Genomic DNA, 26626 nt, shown 5'->3' on the forward strand with positions numbered 1-26626 from the left:
CAAGCAGACTAATGGACATGAAACAATAAACTCTTTAAAGAGGTAATAGTTAAGCCATGGATTGTTGAATAGGTATCTAACAATGTGATGTTTACTTTGTATTGAACAAAGAGTATAACAAGAACAAGAAAAGCAAAATTGGGGGTCCAAAGTGGTAACTAAGTAATGATCTAAGAAATGGTGTAAGGACAAATAAAATATATACACATTTGGATTCTGAATGGTTTCATATAGGAAATGTATCTATCTGCATTTAAATTTTTAGTATGTAGAATAATACCCCAAATAGATATTTGATATATGAAACAAAGAAAAACTGCCTCAGTAGTCTGAAACCTAGGAAAGGAGGTAACAATGTAGCTGAATGTATTAATGTGTTATGGGTATAAAGTATTTTCCCCACTGTTAATTCCGAGTGGCTTCTCATAAATAGCCCAAGGAAGTCTTAAATATGAGAAATCTAAAGTAACTTGGTGGGAGGGCAAAAGCTTTGTCTTAGGACACCTCTCCCTCTACAAACAAATCCAGGAAAAGTTGCAATGGTATTTGTGTTAGGTATCTACAAGTGAATGAAACATACAGTGTACCATGATGTAGTCATGGCATATCATATACCCAGCACTTAAGTCAGTAAGATAAAGTAAGATCAAGAACAACAAAAAGAGACACAGGCACTCTCAAAGTTGTCTATTTTTGTCTTGGAGTTACTGCTTCACAGCTATCAGTTACATGTCCATATTTCCTAACTATAGTTTTCTGTAACATAAAGATCTTACACATGATTCTAGGAGCTCCAGAAATGAACATTGAATGTTTAACAGGTCACATATTGGGTTGAAACTTAGTTGACTTTACTGAGAATAAGTGATCCAGTTCATGTCACTTCGCTTTGCCGTCTGTAGCATTGCCTTCAGTTGTGCTTGGACATCAGCAAGCTTCTGTCGGTCTAAGCTGCCATGAAAACGCCATTGTTCATAGCAATGCACAGGAATAGGGTAAATCACGTATTTCAACTCCATCAAAGGTGTTAAGTAGTGAAGGATTCTCATAAGCATAGGCATCGAAATGGGGTTAGAGACAAAGCTAATCACACGGAGATGGGAACACTTACTTAGGGCTGGAAGGATTGCAGAGAGTGTAGCATCTGTTAAATGGCAATGATTTATAGCCAAATGCTGCAAGGTGTCTGAGAGTTTCTGTAAAAGAATCTGAAAAGGCCCACAATCATCCCAATACATTGGGTTGTTACTAAGATTCAACAGCTTGAGGTGGGTGGCCTGAGGGCTCTGGGACAGAAATTTGAGGTCTCTGTAAGAAATTTCACAGAATGGCAGATACAAGAAGTCCAAATTAGGTGGTAAGGCTCTGTGGAGAGAAAACAAAGATAGAATGACTCTCAGATGTGGGAAAATAGTCTGAAGAATCTAGAATAAGCTGTTTTGCACACATACATTGCAGCAGCTAACAATATGGGCTTGAATTCACTCAATAGATTTGTGACCCAGAAAAGTTACTTTTATATTTTCAGATAGAATTTATATCCTTGAGAATTTTCACAGTATGTTATATAGAGATTTGTGCCAAAGATTTAGTAGAAAATATTATCTACTTAGTAATTACAATATAATCTAAGGTGGAGCTAGTTCATCCGCTGAGAAGAGACAGGACAGAGTAGCAACCAGCTGGAAGCTCCCTTTGGCCAGTCCCCAAGTGACAGCCTCTACAGTCACAGCCTGAACCTTGGAGATTTTCCTAATGCTCTGACATTACTGTCTATGGGTAGATGGCTATGAGCACCTGTGCCCAACCTGAAGTCTTTCTCTCAATTCCTCCTCTTCATCTCTCGATGGCCAGAGGAGGACTGCATTTTTCTTTTCAACTTTATACTTTATACTGGAATGAGCACATTGCCCGCACATGCTCAGCTGACTAAAGGTTGTTTTAATCCTGTTTTTCTCCTCAGACTATGAGAGAGACTTTTTTGTATGGCTACTTTGAAATTCTCTGGAGGGCAGAGATAAAAGGCATAAAGGGTTTTAAGGATCTCAGGAATTCACAGGGATGATTTCTCCCAGTCTTTACAGGCTGGCAGTTCAGGAACCCAGGTACATATCCCAAGCCCTCACCTGAGTAGGCTGGCCAGATGATCCGTGAGGCTGAAGGAAGACAAGTTGAACTCTTTCAGGCAGTTCATCTGCCTAAGACAGTTGAGAAACATTTGGAAGACTTTCCCATGCAAAGACCTAAAAGTGATTTTAGACAGACTGAGGCTATCCAGATAGATCATGTGAGCTAGAATGGTGGTAACTTCACTCAGTGAAGCCTGATCAACTGCCAGGTTATGAATGCATGTCAGATCTAAAAACTTCAGAGTGTTTCTGGCATAGGAAAATTTATCAATTTGCAAGTCTCGACAGCAGAGGTGTAATGACCCTGAGCTCTGTTCAACTTTATTCAGAAGCAAAGCAAAAAATTCCCTTTCTCTCAAGGTGCCATCGAGGGATAGGTCCACTAGTATTTCCATAGGCTGCCTTGAGGATTGACTCTTAGGCTTTGAGTTGACAATGCTGCACTGGCTTTCTAACTTCATAATAGAGTGTACAGAGTGAGTACAGCCATGAAAACAAGTAGGCGATCTGATTCCAAATTCAGGGCATGTTGTCCTGCAGTCAACACCCTGCCTTACATCCAGGATCCTCAGTTTAGGGCTCCTGTCGGGGAAAGAGGAAATAGAACATCTAAGAGGTATGCAAATTTTAATGTAAACCCACAGGGTCAACAATGGCATGTAGGGACTTGGTCTGTATTCTTTATGCCAAACACTAACAAGTTCTATATCATGAAAATTCAACATCCTTTAATTAGTTTCCCCATCTTTTGTTCTCCTTAAATCCTCTCCAATCTTAGAGTTGGTGTCTTTCTTCTGTGTAATAATACCTGTTATGTAAATCCATCAATGATACCCTCAATAGCATAAATTTCATAATGAACATTGAATATATCAGCCTTTAGTGTGTTACCAAGTTTTGGACCAACTGCTTCACACATAAATCTTCAACATTCACTAGTTTCTACCTTTGGAAGAGTAGCAGGTTGTGAAATAATCTCCTGTGTCTTACCATGTCTTTACTATACAAGGTCTTACCTAGCAGCCGAGTTTTGGACAGGTAGGAACTGAAGACTCTCAACCATGGCTTTCAGGAGTTCTCGTTGAGGTTCCTGTACACTCAATGTTCCAATGTGGAGACAGGTAAAGGGCCAAACCTTCACCATTTCTGTCAGTGTCTTCCTATATCCTCCCATGAAGGCAGCAGAGAACAATGGAACAAAAAGCTCCCGGGGGATCTCCCCGAGGGAATGAATTGCAACAGGTTCATTGCTCAGTAAACTCTGTATAGCAAGGTCCAACAGCGTAGATGGGTCCCTTTCATCCATCATCATAAATAAACCTGCATCAGGATGAGAGACACTTAGAAGTCCTGAGAAAATACCCTCAGACTCTTTTTTAAAATGAATGTGAGCAATGTAGAAAATATATTAGTCGCAGAATAATTTTTATGAGACTGATAACCACATCTAGAGACCTCTACTGTAAGCATAGATTAGAAACTGTTTGTTATGAGTGTACAAATATGTGTGTATACAAACGTGTATGTGTGTACATGAAAGACTAGCATTAGAAATAAATGGTTAATAGAAGATAAAGTTAGTTATCTATCTACCTGATACCCAGAATTTCCCCTCAAAAGATACAAAGCATTGTGAATGAAATTTTAAATATACATAATAGTGATATAATTATCATTATCTTGGAAACAGAAAATAACAAACATCAAAATGACAATTATTAAAGAGAAAAAGACTGAAATTGCAGTCAGTCCAACTTCATTACCACACATTTTGTATAGTGAAGCAGACAGACAAAAACTTGCAAGAGACAGAAATGAAGAAATATAATTAGGGTCTTGAACTTGACATAAAACCTCAGACAGAAAAATTAGATCTGAAATAAGCCTAAAATAAGAAAAATATGTCCCAATGCTAAAGGAAGCAGCTACCATTTGGAGAAGGGACACTCCATTAAAAAGTCCAATACAAATACTTAATGTTTTTCCCCATATTTCAAAACCAAAAAGTAGTCAAATTGAAAACAGAACAGTGATTCCTTGGGTCTGGAAAGAGTGCCATAGTTGAGGATTAAGGGTGAAAAAGCATAGTTGTGTATGATGAAAGTAAGCTAGAAACAGTTGTGGAAATACCACAATGACTCCCATTCAGATGTGTGATTAATATGTATTACCAACTAAATGAATGGCATTAAGTAACAGATGTGAATGATCTGAAACGTCAGTGTTTGAACCATAGAGCTTATGGGGAAGAATAAAAGCAGAGAGATGGGAGAAGCATTGCCAGGAACTTTGGTAGTGATGATAAAAGAAACAAAAGCAGGAAATAAGACTCTTGTAATATATAAGAAACAAAATTAGAGTATTCATAACCTTTCTCTCTACCACAAAAATGGCAAAATGAACTACATGGCACTAAGTGCCAGAACATAGATTGATAAAGATAGATATTATATAAAACAATGCAATATCGTACAAGTGAGTAAAATTACAAGCTAAACCATTAAGACCATCAAAAAACAAAATTCTGTTTCTTATCACATACCGAGTCTAGGGCACTTTACTATGAACCTGTACACATTCAGACACCGTCCTTGGATAGAATAACTTGCCACTCAGTCACTGTCCTTGGATAGAATAACTTGCCACTCAGTCACTGTCCTTGGATAGAATAACTTGCCAACTGAGAAAAAATTCACCCTGGTCAAAGGCAAAGAAGAATTACATCAACTTGAGACTTCTTAGGATTGCAATCCCAGGAGACAACATTCAAGTAATCCTGAAAACTATGTTCCAAGGTTCTAAAAATTTGGCTCCTTTTACAGTGTAAGGGGCAAGAGAATTTAACTGTACCCCCTCTATCAAGAACTGTGATTCCCTTGTCTGAAGTAAAAGTCAAACTTGCTTATAGGAAAGGGACTGGGCAGACTCAGGAAGCAAGGGTGATGATATCACAAACTTACAAACACTAGTGAAATTTGTTTTAAAAGTTGAAGTTCATGCTAGTAGCTAAGGTCAGCCTGTTCTTGAGTGAATATGTAAATATCCAGACAGTATAGTTCCAAGTATTAATAGTGCCTGAAGTCTGGTTTAACAACGGTTTCAGGTCCCATTTTAAGAGTGCCAAAGCAATGTTGCTGCTGTGACTTTATTTTTCCTGACAAGCCTAGTATCAAAAATATGTCTGTTCTCCCTGATATAGACATTTAATTCAATTGCAAAAATATCTGCAAACATTTAATGGAATTAAACAACTTGTAGCACTGGCTGCCCTTCCAGAGGACCCGGGTTCAATTCCCAGCACCCACAAGGCAGCTCACAACTGTCTGTAACTCCATTTCCAGGAGATCCAACACCCTCTCACAAAATATATACTGGCAAAACACCAGTGTACATTAAGTAAATAAATAAATCTTTAAAAAAAGAAAAGGAAATAAGAGCTGGAGATATGGTTCAGCAGTTAAGTAAGAATTGACTGCTCTTTCAGACCCAGATTTGATTCCCAGCATCCACATGGTAGCTCACAACCATCTGTGACTTTAGTTTCAGGGGATACAAGACCCTTTATGACATCCATGGGAACCAGACATGCACAGGTGCACAGATGTGAATGCAGGCAAAATACCCAGACACATAAAGTGAAATAAAAAAAAAAAACACTACAAGAATAGACAGCCCAATGGATTAGCCTAAACAACCTAGAAATAAAACTCAACACCAGTGGAAATTGGTGCTTAATAAAGGTGGCCTGCAGCACCGCTGGAGCAAAGGGGAGCATGAGACAATTAGGATAAACTCTAAAACAGATCTATAAAATGTGCCATTTACATACATAATAACATAGGCTAATGATCTAAGCAAAAAGTTAAACCAAGGACTAGAAGACCATCTCAGCAACAGTTAAGAGTATGTATGTGCTGCATATCTGGAGGACTGAGTTCAGTTCCTGGCACCCACATAGATGTTTACAACTGCCTGTATAACTCCAGTTCCAAAGACTCCAACATCCTCTTCTGGCTTCCAAGGGCACCAGACAGACACGTGACGCACATACATACATTCAGGCAAAACACTCATAAACATAAAAGTAATTTTAAAAGAACTTAAACCATACAGCTTCTTGAAAATATGGCAGCTCTTCTTTAACTTCACCGGAGGAAAGGATGTTCTAAATATCACTCAAATTCTAGAGGCAAAGAAAGAAAGAAGCAATTTGGTCACATAAAAATGAAAGCTATTTCCAAGTATGAAAGTCACAATTAAATCAAAAGGCAGCTGAAAATTTTCAGAGACAACTGGAATGTGCTAATTATCTACAGATATCTAAAACTGAAAGACAATGGACCAGAAATTCGGTATAAAAATTAGGAAAACATGTGAATTAGTAATTCATGCAAAATAATGTAAAAGTATAGTCCACAAATGATAAAAAGCTCAATTTTAATGACCATTAGGCATGTGTATATAAAAACAATTGTGTGGGGCCGGGCGGTGGTGGCGCATGCCTTTAATTCCAGCACTTGGGAGGCAGAGGCAGGCGGATCTCTGTGAGTTCAAGGCCAGCCTGGGCTACCAAGTGAGTTCCAGGAAAGGCGCAAAGCTACACAGAGAAACCTGTCTCGAAAAAAAACCAAACCAAACCAAAACAAAACAAAACAACAAAAAAAAAATTGTGTGGTTATCATTTAGTGTCAGGTCAACTACAGGCAAAAATGTTTAAAGTGAAAGCAGCACATTCTGTGAAAACTAGGAAAATGATTCCGGGACAAAATTTTAAACTGTCTAACAAAACTACGTATCATCTTAAATTTGACTCAAAAATCCTACTGCAGGTCCTATGAAGATCTATTTCCATAAATACAAAAGTCCATCTGCCTAGAGATATTCATAGGTACATTAAAAATTTCAAAATATTAAACACAATTTAAAACAGACATAGGTGAATATTTAAATAAAAAGACAGTATGCTCATACAAATATGTCTGATACAAATGTGAAAAAGGATAATGAAAATCTCTATGAAATGGCAGGGTGTCATTCCTACAAATGCTGTTACATGAAAAAAAAATAGAAAGCTGGTTTATCTTGTTACCTTTACTATAAGAAGGACTATATAGCAAAACATGTAATTTCTCCTTTTGCAAAGTCCAGGAGAGAGGAGTCCGTGGCTGAATGCAGCAGTTGTCCCTACAGGAGGAGGACAGGAAGGGAATGGGAAATCAGAACAGGGTAGAAGGCAGGAGAGAGGAATGGCACTTCCCCCAGAACCCAATTTTATATAACTCGGGTGTTTGGAATAATAGTAATTTTCATGCAGCTAAAACACAAACACAGCTACCCTTTTGTATCTTTAGTCCTGGATTAACAGATTCCACCCACCACTGGTAGAAAAAAATACTCTGAAAAACCTCTCTGTAGTGGATATGTGCAAGATGTCTTCTTGCCTCCATTCCCTAAGTAATATAGCACAATAATTCATATAGCATTCACATTGAATTAGAAACTGTAAGTAATTTACAGATGAATTAATGTATAATGAGGAACACAGTACCTTATACGCCAATACTATACCATAGGATACAAAGATCATGAACTTGCACAGAATTTCAGTGAAAACGCACTGACAGATTTCTGGAACCAGTGCACTGTTGACAGCAAGGAACAAGTAAAATGATTTAAAAAACAGAATATGGAGGTGACTGAAGCATTAACAACTTAACTATACTTTGGGGGGATGCCTGAATGTGTATGTGTGTGCATGGGTGCATGGGTGCATGGGTGCATGGGTGCATGGGTGCATGGGTGCAAAGACAGCCTCGGCATCAGTTGTCTCCCTCTGTCTCATTCCTCCCTGCATTTGGCTATAAGGTTTCTCACTGAGACTGAAACTCATTGATTTGGCCAGGATGGCTGACCAATGAGTACAGGGATTCCACTTGTCTCTGTCTTCCCCTCACTTCCCACAGCACAGGAGTATAGATGTTCACAGCCATGCCTAAATTTTACATTGTACTGGACCTAAGCTTAGAACCCCTCATCCTTGTGTGGCAAGTACTTCACCAAGGGCGCCATCTTCCAGTTCCTAAACTGACTGTATAGTAAATAAATATAACCACAATAGAGGAATGACTAAGAAAAAGGTTTTTGAGGAAACTTTGCAAAGCACTGAGTTAACTTTTTTCTTCAAGGTAAAAACTGAAAGAACTGTACAAAGACATCTGTTAAGTCATTTTTGGGGTGGATTTTTTTTCGAGATAGAGTTTCTCTGTGTAGTTTTGGTGCCTGTCCTGGATCTCACTGTAGACCAGGCTGGCCTCCAACTCATAGAGATCCGCCTGGCTCTGCCTCCCAAGTGCTGGGATTAAAGGCATGTGCCACTGCTACCCGGCCTAATAAGTCATTTCTAACAGAGATATTAGTTAGTAATTGTGAAACTACCCTGTATATACTGACTAGGAATGAAAAAATAAGTAAATATATCAAAGATGATACAAAGTATATCAGAAAAATTTAACTTACAGATAAGGCTAGAATAGACTGGAATCTCATGTATTTGAGTCCTATCAACACATACAGTTAAATGCAGAAATACATAAACGTGTTGATATAAACATAGTTAAGTAAACACAATATACATCCCACCTCTGTCTACGCACAGGACCTAGCAGAAGTGAAACCCAATTAAAAATGAACATACACAAAGGCATTAGTTTCTAAATATCATTCTTAAAGGGAAAAAAAGACTCCTTGAGAAAGTGGACTTAATCTAAGACAGTGGTGATGAAATGTATAAGATGTCCTTGAAAATTTTATAGTGACAGAAAATGCGTGTAAGAAAGAAATGTGAGTATAAAACTAACTAAAAGGCAATCCCAATGAGCAAAGCTATAACAGTTTAAGGTACAAGACTATATTTTAATATGATTATAATTTAAGATATATTCATTACTCATAACCAAATAATAATATAAATAAATTAAACAAATAAATAAAGGGGTGAAGAAAAGATAGTTCCTCCTTTAAAGGAATTCCAATCAATATATATCATAAGAATGAGGAAATCTGAAGATCAGCATTAAGTAACATTTGTTTCAGGCTAGGTCCCTAGAAAAGTTCTAAATATAGTAAATCAGAGTCTGAGAAGATAAAGGCTATTTTATATCCTAAACTGTTTCCTTCACCAGGCTATTTCTAAAGGAGGTAACAGTAGCCTTGCACTGGAGCAACATAAATGTTACACTTAATGATGAGATTTAAGTGAGCATTATTAGTAATGCAACATATGTATGCAATGTCACTACCTGATAGGAAGCAAGACCGGAAACAAAATCACTTTCGTGGTAATGTGGTATGAGATTTAAAATGAAATACCAAAGATGCGCAAGCTTTGCCATCAGGAGGAAAAACCAAGTGGACTTCTCCAGAACAACGAGTTGTCCTTACTGTTTTCCCATGGAAAGATGATCCCTAGCTAAAGTAGCCTCTTTCCTTAGCGTGTGGACTGCAACACTCTGTATGCCTGAGTATCACATTTCAGTTTCCCACAAACCCACAAGAATGTTCAAGCAGGCAAATCATCTTTGTATTAACCAGGTTATTTTGTTGCCTTGTTATTATTAAGATTGTCCACACAGCAATTGCTTTCTTCCACTTTGTGGGTTTTCTTACCATGTGATATCCACCAGTCTTAGGCTGTATGTGTAACTAGTAAACGTCTATATATTTTATTTGTTCAGTGTCAGCTATCATATACTTGCCCACTCAAAATATTATGGAAGGCATCCCTCCTGCATAAATAGGATGAATGAGAGGACAGAAAAACAGGTAATTTTTTTTTGCTAAAAATGCATAATTTCAATCTAATCGTTAGAAGACATAAAAATCAGAGTGAAGCTGACAGACTCTAAACTGGCTCCATGTCAAATCCTGAATTGAAGAGCCAGTATAAAAGTTCGACATGGCAGCCATGTCCGCACATGATCCCAGCATCTGGGAGGTGGTGACAAAGGATCAGGAGTTCGAGGTCATTGTTGACCACATAGGGAATTTGAGGCCAGCCTGGGCTATATTGGACCCTGAATCTAAATAAATAAGGAAACACCCAAACAGGGATGGACTCTATTTAAAAGACAGGATGAGAAGAGCATTGAAGCATCAGAAATCACCAAAGATGCAGTATGGAGAGACAGAAAGGCCATGCAGCCCAAAGCAGCTAGTACCACAAAACAACATCAGCTCCCTGTCAGGATTAGTGAAGGAAAAAGGCTCATCCAAAATGTAAAACAGGAGACCCCTAGTAAAGAGACTGGTATTTCTATTTTATTTTATTCTAATTTTATTTTCTATGTGGGTGTTTTGCCTGCATGTATGACTGCTCACCACACATGTATCTGAATACCTGTGGAAACCAGAAGAAGGTGTTGGATCCCCTGGAATTAGAGTTACTGACAGTTGTAAGCCACCATGTAGGTACCAGAATTGAACCCAGGTCCTATGAAAGAGCATATTTTAACCATTGAGCCTGTTCATCCCTGAGACTTGGATTTTTATGGAAAGAACATGCCTACCATTTTCACAATTCTTAAATTGAGTTGGTAAATCTGGGATGACACTGATTGTTGCAGAATATTACTTTAAGGTAAGCTACTTTTGTTTATGTTGCATTTGTTTAGCTCTGTGAAGCTGTGTTACTGTGCCTGCCTAAAACTTGATGATCTAATAAAGAGCTTAACAGCCAATAGTGGGAGAGGAGAGAGAAATAGGCAGGGCTGGCAGGCAGAGATAATAAATACAAGGAGAAATCTGGGAGGAAAGAAGTAGCTGCCAGAGAAGGAGGAGGACCCAGGGGCCAGCCACCCAGCTACATAGCAAGCCACAGAGTAAGAAACAAAGAAAGGTATACAGGAATAGAAAATGAAAAGCCCAGAGGCAAAAGGTAGATGGGCTAATTTAAGGAAAATTGACTAGAAATAAGCCAAGCTAAGGCTGAGCATTTATAATTAAGAATAAGCCTCTGTGTGTGATTTATTTGGGAGCTGGGTGGCGGGACCCCCAAAAAAGAACAAAAACAACAACAACTGATCCACATGTGTGATAAATAATCATGAAGAAAAAATCTGATTTTTCCCCTTAGTATCCCAAAGGTTTGTCATCCAGGTGCAATTTTGAGAGAGGCCAACTATTTAAGACAAAGCTACTCTCATAAATGAGGACTAGAGAGAGTCTGCCAGACCAACTTTGTGGGAGACACCTGTCGAAGGCAGTGATGGGCTGGGTGAATGACAGACAGACAAGGACACACTATAAAATGTAGGCAGTAGATCCTCTGGTAATGAAGGGCCCACTGCTCTGAGGTCCTATCACTTGTGTGTTCATGAGCAGTCATCACCACCTGGTGATGACTGAGGACATTGGTGATCCCATGATTGAGGTTGGGGACCAGTTCTACATCTGCAGCCACTTACCTTCTGTGTGGTTCAATGCTGGTGAAATGGAGAATCACGAGTTGCTGGTCCACGAAGGCCTCAGGGTGCAGCAGCCTCCTCCTCTCACGGATGGTCTACTGTTGAGGGAGAAATGAATGCACTAAGACCAAAATTCCAGCACGAATCTCAGTGCTCTATTTCCTTCCCCTAGTCTTAAAAGACACTCATAACATACACCCTGACATGGACATTAGCACACTCAGCATTCATAAACTGGAGAGTCTCTGGAGAGAGGAAGAACCCAGTCTTCTCAGAGATATCAAAACAATCTGTTTCAGAGACTCCTGGAACACAAAAAAGGGAGGTTCCTAAAAGAAAGACAGCTATATTAGTGACAACTGAAGTTTGACTAGTAGGGGCTTCAGTACAAGCCTAAAGGTTACCAAGGGTAAGAGAATCCAAATTCTAAGCTGCAGAGATGATGGCTCAGCAAGTTAAGAAAATTATTGCTCTCACGAAAAACCTGACCAGGTTTGGTTCGCAGAACCTACTTGGCAGCTCACAACCATTTGTAACTTCAGTTCCAACTTCCACGGGCTCCAGCACACTTGTGTTTCATATAAACTCATGCAATCACACACACACACACACACACACACACACACACACACACACACACACACACACACACATTAAAAATAAACAATTTTAAGAAAGATAGTCCAATTTTAGTTCCCCACCAAGTCCAACTGGCAAGCTCCAATATTAGTGGACCTAGAAATAAGCATCTCTAAGACTTGGACATTTAAAAAGTTTTGGTTTTGCCCATTGTGTTCCCTCCTTTCTTTCCACTATTCTTCTGTATCATTGATACTTTACAGCATTTTCAAACATTCTAGGTTTTATTCCTTTCCGTACATTTACCTAGTTTGGTTCACACATTTGTAATTATGCACGCCTATCATTGTCTCTTCCTCTTTCCCCTCCTCTTCCTCACATGCTTCCCCTTTTTCCTTCTCTACTTTCTTTTATTCAGCGTTGCTTCGTCTTAGGTTCCTCCCACCCTACCCAGTTCATTTAGTTCATTTACTATGACCACATGGAACCCCATTCAGTTTTAACCTCACAGTTCACTGCACACTGTTTTTGATTCCTGTTCTGTTCTCATTTGCGCTGGCATTTGGAGTTAATAATTTTATGTCTCTTTATAGACATGGTCTATATTGGTATTACAGCTGTCATAGTAGTTATTTTTGTCTTCTCTGAACAGTAGGCTGCTCACTAGCATCTCCAAATAAAACTTGAAGAGAAACCAATAGTAAGTGTTGAAGAAATCATACCACAGAAGCACAAGTAATATGAAAAGCAGGAAAAATGATCATAACCCCTCAAATGATGAAACTAAAGACGATGAAGTGGTTGAAAGGCTGGGCTAAGAATTCAAACTCCACATGAAAAGATATTATGTAATATCAAAGAAATACAAAGTAGCAGGTGAAGGAATCAAACTAAGAACATGGAGATACAAACCAAAAACATATATCAGCAAGAAATTGTGAGTTTGAAAACAGACAAAAAATACAATTAGTAGAACTAAAAATAAAAAATACAAACAAAAAGTAGTGTAGAAAGGTTCACCAGCAAACCTAAAGAACATTAGAACTTGAAGAAAGATTCAAGCAAATTATATATTTAAACATCAACCACATCAAAATAAATAAATAATGAAGGCATAACTCAAGTCATGCAGCCTGCTCACCAGCCCACATCAAAAACATCATGATCAAGTTGGGTTTCTATCACGAACATGAGGTAGTTCACATTACACAAATCAATAAAGACTATATAGCAAATAATACATTCAGAGCAGAGATCACAGGATGATCTAAAATATGCAGAAAGGTGTGCTTGCCTAAGCAGGGCACATCCTAAAACTGGAAAAACAAACAGAAAATACCTTGAAAAAAGCTCAAGACCTGTTAATGACAAAAGCCCTGAAGATTCTAAGAGCACACCTCAACATAAAATGGTTCTACGTAACAAACCTATAGCTAACATTATACTAAATTGTGAAGACCAGAAACCATTTTATCTAAAGTCAAGGAATAAGACAATGGGATCTGCTCACTAAAACCCTTTTCAATATGCTGCTTGAAGGATTTACCCACAGCATTAATACAAAAGAAGGAAATAAATGGGATAAAATAAAAGAAGAGGTTAACTCCAGACCTGAATAGGCAAAGGAAACAGATGGCACCCTCTCAGAGTTTTTGGTCTGAGGAGGTCAGAATCAACTAACAGCCCAACCAGCATATCAATTAGGAGACATCTTACCAAGCACTCCTGAGGTTTCTGGGCCTGGGAACAGGAAAGAGGAAAGGCAACAGCTTCGATCCATGCCTTATGACTGAGGTGGACAATGCTCAACCAAGGACCACCTGTGACCCAACCAAGAGCCCTGGCGCTGGGTGATTGGGCACCATTGTGATGAAAGAGTACAGGGTGGGGAGGTGGAAGAGAGGGAGAGACAGATTGGTTGGTGGGCTGTAGAGAGAGGCAGATCTGTAGAGGTGAAAGTGGTGAAAAATGGGCTGATATGAATGGCCAATTGGCCACCCGAGTCCAGGCCTGGGCTATGACCAAGGGCCAGGTCTTGGTCTGGGGCCCTGCAACAGTTGGGGGGTGGTCTGTGGCTCCTGTTGCCTCTGGAGGCTGTGCAGGGACCTATGTTCTGGGCCACCACCTGGGGCCATGTCGGTGTCCAAGGGTCACTCTGCCACTGGGGCCATGCTGGTCCAAGTAACCTGCACTACCACCTGGGACCATGGTGACATCTGGGTCCCGAACTCCTGCCAAAGAACATGTCTGGGTCTGTACTGATGTCCATGGCCCATGTTACCACCAAAGACCACATAGAGGCCCGGGGTCTGGACTTCAACCTGTGGTCATGAGGGTGTCTGAGGGCCATGCTGCCACCAGGACATCCTGATCTGAGTGACCTGTGCTGGCACCCAGAACCATGGTGTCGCCCATGCTGGGGTTGCTGCCAAAGACATTGTCTGGGTCCTTGTCCCTACAATAGCCATTGTCTGGGTTGATGCCTGCTGCTCCTGTTACCATCGAGGGCCAAGTAGATGGCTGGGGTCTGGTCAGCCACCTCAGACCATGTTGTTCCCTGAGGACCATGCTGCTGCCTGGGCCTTACTGATCTGGGTGGCTGGTGCTGCCACCTCAAGCCATGGAGATGTCTAGGCCTGAGCCACTGCCTAGGGTCATGTCTGGGTCCTTGGTCCTGCTGCAGCTGGGGTCTGTGATGATGTCCATAGCCTGTGTTAGCAGAAGGGATCATTGGAACCATGACATGCTGAGCCAGCCCCACACTCCACTGGACCTTGGATAGCTGGGCCTGGCCCTCACTGGATACTGTAGCAAGCTTTGGCCCCCTGCACTCAGGAAAAATGGCCCCATCCCTCACCACATGTGTGCACTTCACCTGGGTAGTACACTAGAGTGGACCCTGTGGTCAGGAACACATATGAACTGACCCTGAGGGGAGTGAGAGAAGGAGAACTCACCCCATCCCTCCTTGTCTGCCATATGGTGGCATTGGTGAGGGAAAGATGCCCTCCCCTCTCACCCATTACTACCTGTGGCAGGTGAGAGAATTGGCCCTGGGGTCACAAGACTGGGAGAGCTAGCCATGACCCTCATCAGCTGCAATGCACAAGAGAGTGGGCTCTGCTCCCTGTCTGGGCAGCACACTAGAACTGACCCTGTTGTCACCCTGGGAAACAGGTGAGCCAGCCCTGAAGGTGTGAGAACAGGAGAACTGACCCTGCCCTCCCTCCTATGCCCTCTACAGCAATCGGGAGAGCAGGCCCTGCACCTTGCCTGGGCAAAACAGTAGAGTGGGCCCTGATGATGTGAGTCTGGGTGTCCTGGATCTGAGAACGTAAGAGCAGGAAAACTGGCCCCTCTCTTTGCTGCAGGCTGCATTGGGTGAGCTACCCTAGGCAGTGCTTGAGAACTTGCTGGTAGTGTCAATGAGGGAAAGCTGGTGGGCTGACCAACCCAGCTACCCCCCAGGCCCAGAACCAGGGCTATGAGTTAGCCCACGCCAACATCCACCTCATCTATGAACTGCTGGACCATGTGTGGGGGACAAAACTACAGATCCAAAACAGTAGGATCTCCATGACACAGGACAACAACAAGATGGATATCCAAGAGGAAGCCCAGTGAGGGCCCAGTACCGATGGTGTAGCAGAGGCCAGAGGTCTTGAACCAGACTAATGGCTCATAGCAATGAAGACTTAAAAATCAAGATGAATAGACTAAAGGCCAAATAAACTGTGTGACTCAACAGGCCACACTACAGCTTCCACAATGAGATTTTTCTCTCATTTATTTATATTTTGTTTTGTTTTATTTCTTTGCTCTGTTTTGTTTTTGGTTTTTCTTCTAAATTTGGTTTTGATTGCAGAGAGCAAATGCAAGGGGACTAGTAGATAAGTGTGATTAGAATGCATAATGTGAAATCCATAAAGAATTAATAAAAGTTAAAAACAAACAAAAAAGAAGAGATTAAATAATCTCTTTGGGCGAGTGATGTGCTCATATGGTTAAAAGAATGCAAACACTCAAACACAAACACTAATGTGTACTTAACACTTCCACCAAGGAAGGAGGGTGCACAGCAGCATAAAATACTGTGCAGTCCATAGTGACCCAAAACCCTGATACTGAGGAATAAATCAGAAACACAATCCCATGCACAATGTTTTCAAAAATTTACAATACCTAGGAACAAACCTAACTGGTGGAGTGAAGTACTGAAAAATGAAAACATTAAATCACTGAAGAAATGGAAAGAGACACTAGAAGAGCAAAAAGCTTCCCACTCACATAGATTAGCAAAATGACCATGTTACTGAAAGTTACACACAGATGCAGTGCAATGCCTTGAATTCCCAATTATGTTTAGCTCAAAGGAAACCAAGTCCTAAAATGCAGGGACAAGAACAACAGACCAGAAGTAGCCACAGCAATGCTGGGGGTGGAACAACACCTGCTCTCAGATTACACTATGGAGCCAGCAACAAAAATGAATGCTCCTGCAAAAAGAGAGATATGTAGACCCCTGGAATAGAATAGAAGACTCAGAAATAAAACCATACAGCCACAGGCACTTATGTATTTTTAAAGATGCCAAAAAACAAACACTGAGGATAACTGCTTCCACAAATGGAGTGGGTAAAACTGGCTAACTAAATCTAACTGGATGATCATCCCGTCTCTCACTGCTCAAAACTAATTCAAAATAGATCAAAGATCCTAATGTATGATGGGACGTACTGAAATCTGTAACAAAACACGAGGGAAACATTTTAAGATATAGGTGTAGCAGTCTTTCTAAAGGGGACTCTGGAAACATCTCAGGAAACAACAGTCAGAATTGACAAGTGCGATTACAATAAATTAAAAATATTCCATAGAGAGGGCTGGAGAGATGGCTCAGTGGTTAACAAACAGCACTTGCTGCTGTTGCAGAGGACCCAGGTTCAACTCCTGGTACCCACGTGGCAACTAACAACAGTCAATATCTTCAATTCTGGGACATCCAATACCCTTTTCTGGCCTCTACAGAACCAAGAACACACACAGTCCACTTACATACATAAAGGCAAAACACTCATCTACCTAAAAAATAAATAGCTCTTGAAAAAAAACTTCTGTAGAGGAAACAAGTAACAGTGAAAAGGCAGATATCAGAACAGAAACAATCATTTCCAGCTATGGGCCTGGTGACAATAATAACTACAATCTATAAAGAAATAAAAATATTAAACAAATAAAGGAACCAACAAATAATGAATGAAGCATACTGAAATTTTACCTTCCCCCAGTCACAATGGTTCCCATCAAGAAAACAAATAACTAATGCTGAGTAGAATGTGGGAAAAAAGAACAGTCACACATGCTATTGGATATTTTAAGAAGACAATATTACAGTGCCTTTTTCTACAAGTCTCCTACACTGTATATACATATAAGTGTATAAGGATATATATATACATATACATATACATATACATACATACATACACACACGCATATACTTACATATACCTATATATTTATTTATACATATATATATATATATACAAGTATGTGTGTGTGTGTGTGTGTGTGTGTAGTGTTTTGTGTAACTGTCATATGAAAACCCTGCACTGTGTACATTATGTAAAATAAATAATGAGACAAAATGAAATTGTCAGAATTTTGAGGAAAAAAAAAATGACTGACCAGGAATCTTCAAATGTGTCAGAGTTGTGAATCCAGAGAAGATTGAAGACCTGTGTATCTAAATGAGTCTATGGAGAAATACTGGTCAAATTTAATGAAGTATTTGGAATAACATCCTGGAATACAAAGAAAATATTACTGAAATAACCCACCAAATACAAATGAAATCCGTAGTTAACTTATCAGCACATCAGCAATGTTAATGTCCTAGTTTTGGTAACCTTACACTTTTATTGTCTACACTATGGAAATCTTTGTGAGCACTCTTACAAGTCTAAAATCATTTCATAAAATCAACATTAAAATGATAAGTATAGAAGCATACATCTATAATTCTAGTACCAAGAAGCAGAAAGAGGAGGGATCACTAAATTTCAAGCCAGTGAGCAGATACACAGTGACACTGAAAATAACCATCTACCCTAAAGAGCCCATTATAGGAAATGAAATCACAGTTACAATGGGTAGGTGGGCATATATTTGCTCTTCAGCTATGAAAAACTATTTTTAAAATACTGAATACAATAGAAATGAAAACAAATACCTATACAATTCAGTCCTTGCTGTTTAAAAAGATTAGCACATGAAAACTAATGGCATATGAAACTTAGATGTAAATACGGAATATGATTCTTTTAAGTTAAGGTCTCACCGCGTTCGCTATCCCAGTTGACGCAGATCTCAAAATCCTCTTATGGCTCCGGAAAGTCACCACGCCTGGCTCAAGAATGTAAGTCTTGGAAGAGGAGTGAAAGGATGTATGTAGAACTTCAAAGAGAAAGTAGGAAATGGTTAGTCACATACTTGAAACTACCTCCACCTCGGAAGAAATTGACACCTCACAAGAGCTAGAACCACTGAGGGATCCATCCAGATCACAGATTAATCACTCTACCCTGGCCATTTAGCCCCAAACAAGTTTAATTAATTCAAACAGATTACTAGAGTTTACCTAAGTGGGTGGATCCGAAAGTTTTCTTGATTTTTCCACTCTCTCAGCAGTGGCAGCCGCTCATTTCTGGAGAGGAGATGCCGGTGGTGGGCACGCCATAGTCTTTGGTGGCGGCTGCCCCTCAACGGTTCTTTCTCCGATTTAAAGCAGCCGCTGGAGTATTCTGATTGGCTTTGCAGGGTCAGCTGACTTGTCTCGAACCCTTCCACTACATGCTCTATCTCGAGGCCACTGACTCCTACTGTGCCTCGAGACCAGTGACCTGGGCACAGTACCAGTAGGTTTAGATTATGTGCCCTTCACCTACTTTAGGGATAGGGATTAGGGATTGTGGATTAGGGATTAGGGATTAGGGTAAGGGTTAGGGATAGGGTTAGTTACCAATAAATGAAATCTATGAATGAGATATGACCATTGCCTAGCTACAGATTCTACCAGTTCAGGTCTCTACTTCAGAGTACTTATTGTCGGACTCAGTGGACAAAGCCTAATCATTTGTTGTTCAACTTTTATCCCACAATACTGATTCTGTATATATTTTTTTCACACTACCATCCAATCAAATACAATACTGTTTACTCACATCCTACTGGATCTTTTATTGCCCAACTTTCATTAAAGAAAAAACTAAAGATTCAGATGGGTCGTAATCTATGCCTACCGCACATTAATGCATCCCAATTGCCTACTTCGGTGCTTGATTGAGTGGGTATTTGGAATTTTTCTCTTGCCCCAATGCCTCCTTTTTCTTCTTCCATCACTAACTATCCAGCAGGACTCACATGCATTTGTGTTTTCCTGAAAAGTCTCTCCATACGGTCACCATCCTTGATTGACATCTCTAACTACCTTGTCAAATATGGCTTATTTTTCTTCCTGACATTTCCCACGTGACCATACCACTTTCCTGTTTTGTTTTGTTTTGTTTTTTGTTTGTTTGTTTTTTCGAGACAGCGTTTCTCTGTGTAGTTTTGGTGCCTGTTGGATTTCCCTCTGTAGACCAGGCTGGCCTCTTAACTCACAGAGATCCACGTGGCTCTGCCTCCCGACTGCTGGGACTAAAGGCGTGCGCCACCACCTCCCGGCTTCCTGGTTTGTTTTGCTGTTATTTCTTTCACAAATTGTTTTTCCTTTTACCTAAACAAGTGGCAGTGAAGTTTGCATCACACATATTTAAATTGGAAATGCAAATACCTTCAAATCGCATAAGGCTGTGAGAACAGGATGCATTCAAATAATACAGAACCACTTGACAGTGTTGAAATAATACTAATTATAATAATTATCAGGTCACTGGACTCGAGGTACAGTAGGAGTCAGTGGCCTCGAGATAGAGCATGTAGGGGTACATGTTACTAAAATACTAAGTAAGAAAGTCTGGGTTCTTCACATTTCCTACTTCTTGAAGAATTTTTTCTTTTTATTTCCACATAGTCACCTTTAATCTAGGCACCAAACTATGACCCTGTCAATATTAACTATCAGAAGAATTATGAAGAAAATATATAAATATAAATCATCATGAAATGGTATTATAATTTTTGCTAGATGAAAGATAGTTGAACTGCTTACATTGTCCAGAAAAAAAGAGTTCCTTTAAAATATTTTTAAAGCCAGAAGGTGGGCTGGCAAGATGCCTTGGTGGGTAAAGGTATTTGAGTCCAAGCCTGATGATTTGAATTTCATCCCCAGGAGTCACATAATGAGAACCTGCTCTCACACATTGGCCTCTGACCTACCCACACAAACACACATACAAATGAATGAGTGAATATTTCTTTAAAAAAAACTATCATTAGCCTTCTTTCCCTCCTTCAAAGGAAAAGACATTAGACAAATCTAATGTCACTAGTTTCCCTGATGAATTCCAAACAGAAAAAAAAAAGAAAAGAGAAAGGTCAGAGTAGAGACCCACTTTGCTGAGGTCAGTCAGAATCAGGGAGATGATACTATGTTTAATGGTAATTTTAGGTGGGCCATTGCTTGATGCAAACTGAACAACAGAGGAAATATAGAAAACTTAGGATTTCCCCCATTCAACAACTAAGGACACCTAGGCTTATTGCATAAATAAACTATTGTGAATGATTTCACAAGAAACTTATATGTACAATTATTTTTGGAGGATATTAATTTAATGTACCTCAGGTTCAGACCTAGGAATGGACATTTATTCAATTATAAAAAAGAATGAAATCATTCCATTTGTAGAAAAAATTAATACATCTGGATATAATCATCTTAAATAAGTCAAACTCAATAAGATAAATATCTTGTGTTTCTGTCATTTATGGATCCTTGGTTTTATTGAGATATGTAAAAGCATATACGCACAAGTACAAGTAAGACTATCTCAGGGAAACAAGTTAGAGGGGGCAAGAGGAAAGGTGGAAATTTGGAAGAATTAATGTGATTAAATTACATGATATATGAAAATGCCTCTGTGCAACCTATCGCTAAGTACAATTACTGCATTCCAGTAAAAATTACATTTAAAAAGAGCAACAATGCTACCCTTGAAAAATGAAACACAGGGGGTTTTGATAATATTTTTCTTGTTCTCATGGCTCTCAAAATAACTTGTTTAATTTTATTAAGCATCTTATTATATGTTCTCATGTGCTCTACCTGCATGTATGTCTGTGTACCACATGCATGCAGCACCCAAGGAGACCAGAAGAGGGGGATAGAGCCTCTGGGATTGGAGCTACAAATGCCTGTAAGTCAGAAAGTGGGTGGTGAGAATCCAACCCTGGTCCTGTGGAAGAGCAACCGGTGCTCTTACCTGCTGAGCCATCTCTCAAGCCTCTCAAAATAGTTTTGGAAAATAGCCATATGACATCTCTCTTTTTTTTTTTATTTGCCAAGGACAATATCATGTGCTGTGTATTTTATTGTGACCTCATTATGGTTTTCTTTATACCTTGCTGCAATAAATATAGCAATGGCAAATTGTCAACAGATTACTTTTTAGAAAACTAGTCTTGTGAAATAATGGTGAATATGGTTAGACTACCCATTTGTTGTTTTACCATTTTTATAAGTGTAAAGAGTATCCATGCACGTATTATGTTTTAGAATATGTATGGATTCACATATGTGTGGATGTATATGAACTTGTGTGTGTGTAAGTGGAGGCATGAGGTCTAGGTGGGAAATCATTGTCCAGCAGGATCCCTGCCCCCACTTATTCATGGAAGCTGAGTCTATCAATGAAAGCCAGAGCTTGTTGCTCCAGGGGTTCCACTGTCTCTGCCTTTTAAGGCTGGAACTACATTCAGGCTGTCATGTACAGCCAGCATTTATATGGATGATGGGGATCTAAATTCCCATGATGCAATTATGGCTTGCTTGAGGTTTTATAAATCCTACCATACCTTGCTTAGGACCAGGAGTTCCTTCTGGCAGGAGCCTGCTCTAGGTTACCAGCTTTAAACAATACTTTTATTTTGCCTTGTGGTGATATGTAACTTTCTCACGTGGAGTGTAACAATAAAATAGAAGTTTCTTCCCAAGGGGAACGCACCATAGATTCAGGATGAATGGGATTTATGTCTTTTTTGTCTTTAAAAATGTTTGTTTTAATTTTGAAATAATTGTAAATCCACATGCAGCTATAAGAAACATTACATAGAAATCTAATAATGCACTTCACCCAATTTTATTATGATTTGAGAAATAACATATTGCAAAATTATTATATAGTAACAAGAATATAGCTACCAATAACAGATATTGATTTAGTTCAGACATTTCCAGTTTTACCTGGACGTGCCTTCATACAGTTAAGTTCTATGCTGTTTTAGCCTATTTCCAGGTACCTGTATCAACCACAATGGATGCTAAACTAAACAAATCCATTACCAAAATTATCACTCACATGTCACCCTTTTAGAAGCACACCCAACTCCCCATTCCTGACTACTGGAGGCTACTAAACTATCTTCATTTCTAAAGCTTCCTCCTTTCAAAATACTCATTAAAATTAGTTTTTCATTTACCTTATTTCCTAGAAAGACTCTGTCACTTTTTCATTTTTGGAAATATTCCATAGCATGACTTACTATGGGTTGTTTAACCATCCACCCAATAAATAGCTACTGTGAAAAATAGCTGACAAGCAACTATGTGAACTTATTCTTTCAAGTCTATGATCTAAATGTTTGTTATTGAGTATTTTGGTCTATATACTAAGTTCATGTTTATTTTTGTACTTGCTTTTGGATTTGGGGGCTAGAATTTCTATGTAGTCCAGGCTGGTCTCAAACTCAGCTTGCTGGGTGCTTAAATTATAGGAATATACCAGCAGACCTAGTAAATTCTTATTTTAAAATTTCAAACCACATTTCCAAAGTAGTTAAACCATTTTAAATTCCAATTACTAATGTAAGAATAATTTAGTTTCTCTATGTTTGCCAGGCTAGGCTGTTATTATTTTTTAATTTTTGCTAATCTAATATGGGTGTGATGATCTCTCTCTCTTCCAATATGTTAATTTGCATTACTCTGATGGCCAATCATGTCAGGGAAATTTTGTGGTGTTTGACATCTGAATGTCCTCTTTGGTTGAAGCTTTACTAACATCTTTTGTTCATTTTATTCTTGAGTTGATGGTTTATTGTTGAGGTTTGAGAGTTTTAATATTCTAGATACCAGACTTTTTGTTGGGTGGGTTGTATGCAATGATTATCCCTGTCTGTAGCTTGTGTTTTCATCTATTTTATTGAGTAGTTCACAAAGAAAAAGATTATACTTTCCATGTACTCCGGTTTGGTGTACTCTCTCTTTACAAAGTGATTTCTGAGGTCAAGACAAACAATTTTGCCTAGGCCTAGATTCCAGAGTTTTTCTACGAGGAGGTGTGTGTGTGTGTGTGTGTGTGTGTGTGTGTGTGTACACATATTAGGAACATTAAACTTTTATCCTTTACATTTAAATCTCTGGCCTAGTTTGATTCAAATTCTGTATGCTTTGTGAGGTTTGGATCAAAGAGTTTCTTTTCTCACACACAATGGAGATCTAAGTGTTTTACTATTATTTGTTGAAATTTGTATCCTTTCTTTAGCAAATAGCTATACAGTTTTCTCAAAATTCAGTTGGAAAGATATATATGGATACATTTTCACATGTTGTTTTATTGATGTGTATGTCCATGTCTATGCCATTGTCTTGATTCTTGTAGTATATGTTTAAGTTATGTCATATACAGTGACTTCTTACACTTTATTATTTTTAATCAAATATATTTTGGTTATCTAGTGTTTTTTGTATATTTCCACACAAATGTAGAATTAAGATTATTTATAGCTACAAAATAGTTGCTACATTTTGATAGATAATGCATTAAAATTATTTTGATACAATTGACATCTTTCCTACATTGAATCATCCTTGAACACATCATGGTGTGTCTCTGATTTGGGTCTGTGATGTCTTCCATTTTGTGTTTAGAAATACAGTTCATGAGTTCCCACTAGTTTGGTTTGGTTGTCTCTGTAGGTTTCCCTATCATGATCTTGATGCCCCTTGCTCATGTAATCCCTCTTCTCTTGCTTCGACTGGACTCCTGGAGCTCAGCCTGGTGCTTGGCTGTGGATCTCTGCATCTGTTTTTATCAGTTACTGGATGAAGGCTCTACGATGACAGGGTATTCACAAATCTGATTATTGGGGTAGGCCAGTTCAAGCACCCTCTCTGCTATAGCTAGTAGTCTAAGGTGGGGTCATCCTTGTGGATTTCTTGGAACTTCCCTAGCACCCGGTTTGGACTAGGCCCTCTGTATAGGCAAGACAGTTATGTAGCTTGATATGCTTAAGGGGCCCCCTGACAGTGAGATCAGGATCTATCCCTAGGACATGAACAGGCTTTTTGGAGCCCAGTGCCTATGGTGGGACAACTTACACAGCCTTGGTGTAGGCGGAGGGGCCTCAACCAAGTGTATCAGGCTCTGCTGACTCCCCATGAGAGGCCTTGACTTGGAGGAGGTGGGAATGGGGATTGGGATGGGAAGAAACACTGGGGAGTTGAAGGAGAGAGAGGAGGAGATCTGTGGTTGGTATGTAAAATGAATAGAAAATTTCTTAATAAAAAAGAAATGCCCAAATCACAGACACTGCATTTTCTCAGATTCATAATCACACATAAAAATTTTATAAATTTTGAAATTGTATGTTGTTTTCCATTATAATTTCCATTTACATTGCTAGTATACACAAATGAAACTTATTTCCATGTGCTCATCTTTTATTCCAATAGTTTTATGTGATTTGTATGAAGTAAACTTTTATAATATTGCTGAAGTACTGTAAGTATATGAGAATGCCATCTTTAAGGATAGTTATATTTTTAAATATAATTTTATTATTTTTGAGAATTTCATGCATGCATACTATAATGTATTTTGATCATAATCACTCCCCAGTTCTTCCCCTAAAACCATCACATTCATACCGTCCCCTCCCATATCCTTTTTTGAAATAACAAATCTGATTTTTCTTGCCCATATATGCATGGGTGTGGAAGCATTCACAGGAGCATGGTCAACCTACCAGAATTCACATCCCTAAAGATAACATATTGTTCCTCCTCTCCCAGCCATCAGCAGTCAATAGCTCTTCAGTTAGGGATGGGGACTCACAAGCCCCTCCCGCTCCATACTAGAATGTTGACTGACTTGCTTTTCTTTTTTTGAAGCTGGAGAGCAATTTGCATTAGTCTTTAAAAGAAAACCCCCTTCTTTAGCTATATTTGCACAAATATACATATAAATACAGCCCGCTCAGTTCATTTTTGTTTGTGCATATATAAGGCTCTCAGCTTGAGAGTGGGGAAGAGACAGGAGGGTTTGTGGGACAGCAGCTGAGAGGAGCTGGAGGGAGGAGGTAGGGGAAGTGATGTATTTCTATTTCAATTAAAAACATATGTAAAAGGGAAAAGAAAAAAATTCACTTAACTACTAATCAAAACCAAGAAAGCCTGTAAATCTCAGCAACTGCCCAGGGAAGAGATGAGGAAGAAGTCGTGCCATTTGTGGTGGCATGGAGGCCAGACACATAGGGAACAAGCAGTCACATGGGGAGGGGAGCCTTAGGGAAGGATTAAGGAGTTCCAAAATGTTAGAAAAGCCCAAGTGTTAGGAAAAACATGCTTGGGAAATCGACAGAAAAAAGGAATTACATTGTTCTGAATCACTTTAAAAAGTGGCAGGCACACAAAGCTGCACAGCTGTAGCCTGGTAAGCTACTACGCTAGAGGTGACACTTGGAAGGAAAATCACATGTTCTCATTAAAAGACTAATTATTCCTCCAATCTCTCCAAGGCTTAAAATGACTCTGTCTTCCAGAGTCATTTAGCCAAAGTGATTGATCCAGACAAACTGCAATGTTATGTCTCTACCCAAGCCAGAGATTCTATTTCCTTCCCTCAATAAGCCTTTATTGTTACTCTAACATTCACCCTTCTGAAAAGGTGACTGTATGTGGTGGTTTGAATGACAGTGGCCCTCATAGGTTCAGATATTTGCGTGCTTAGTTCCCAGTTGATGGGCCACCAGCAATTAAACAAGCAGTGTGGCCTTGTTGAAGGAAGCTTGCCTCTGGGGGGGTGGGCTTTGAGGTTTCAAAAGCCAAACCAGGCCCAGTGTTTCTGTCTCTCTGTGTCTCTCCTTCTCCCTCTCTTTCTCTCTCTGCCTCCTACCTGTGGATCAGGATGTAAGATTCTCAGGTACTACTCCAGCTCCATGTCTGCCAGCACGCTCCCCACCTTGATGACAGTGGACTGAACCTCGGAGACTGTAAGCCAGCCCCAATTAACTGCT

At 39.4% G+C, this 26626-nt stretch overlaps 1 protein-coding gene across 1 annotated transcript; it reads right to left on the reverse strand.

Annotated features, from left to right (window-relative positions):
• Positions 1–672: 672 nt before the first annotated feature.
• On the reverse strand, positions 673–11676 carry LOC114683858 (melanoma antigen preferentially expressed in tumors-like). Its single transcript, XM_028858218.2, has 8 exons — positions 11591–11676; positions 7678–7771; positions 7219–7313; positions 6236–6312; positions 4672–4826; positions 3146–3449; positions 2127–2711; positions 673–1365 (listed from the first exon to the last, which is right to left on the reverse strand). The coding sequence occupies exons 6-8, from the start codon at positions 3439–3441 to the stop codon at positions 852–854; spliced, it is 1395 nt and encodes a 464-aa protein (XP_028714051.1). The 5' UTR covers positions 3442–3449; positions 4672–4826; positions 6236–6312; positions 7219–7313; positions 7678–7771; positions 11591–11676; the 3' UTR covers positions 673–851.
• Between the last annotated feature and the right edge of the window lie 14950 nt (positions 11677–26626).

The sequence above is a fragment of the Peromyscus leucopus genome, chromosome X (assembly GCF_004664715.2).
Source record: "Peromyscus leucopus breed LL Stock chromosome X, UCI_PerLeu_2.1, whole genome shotgun sequence".
Classification (NCBI taxonomy): domain Eukaryota; kingdom Metazoa; phylum Chordata; class Mammalia; order Rodentia; family Cricetidae; genus Peromyscus; species Peromyscus leucopus.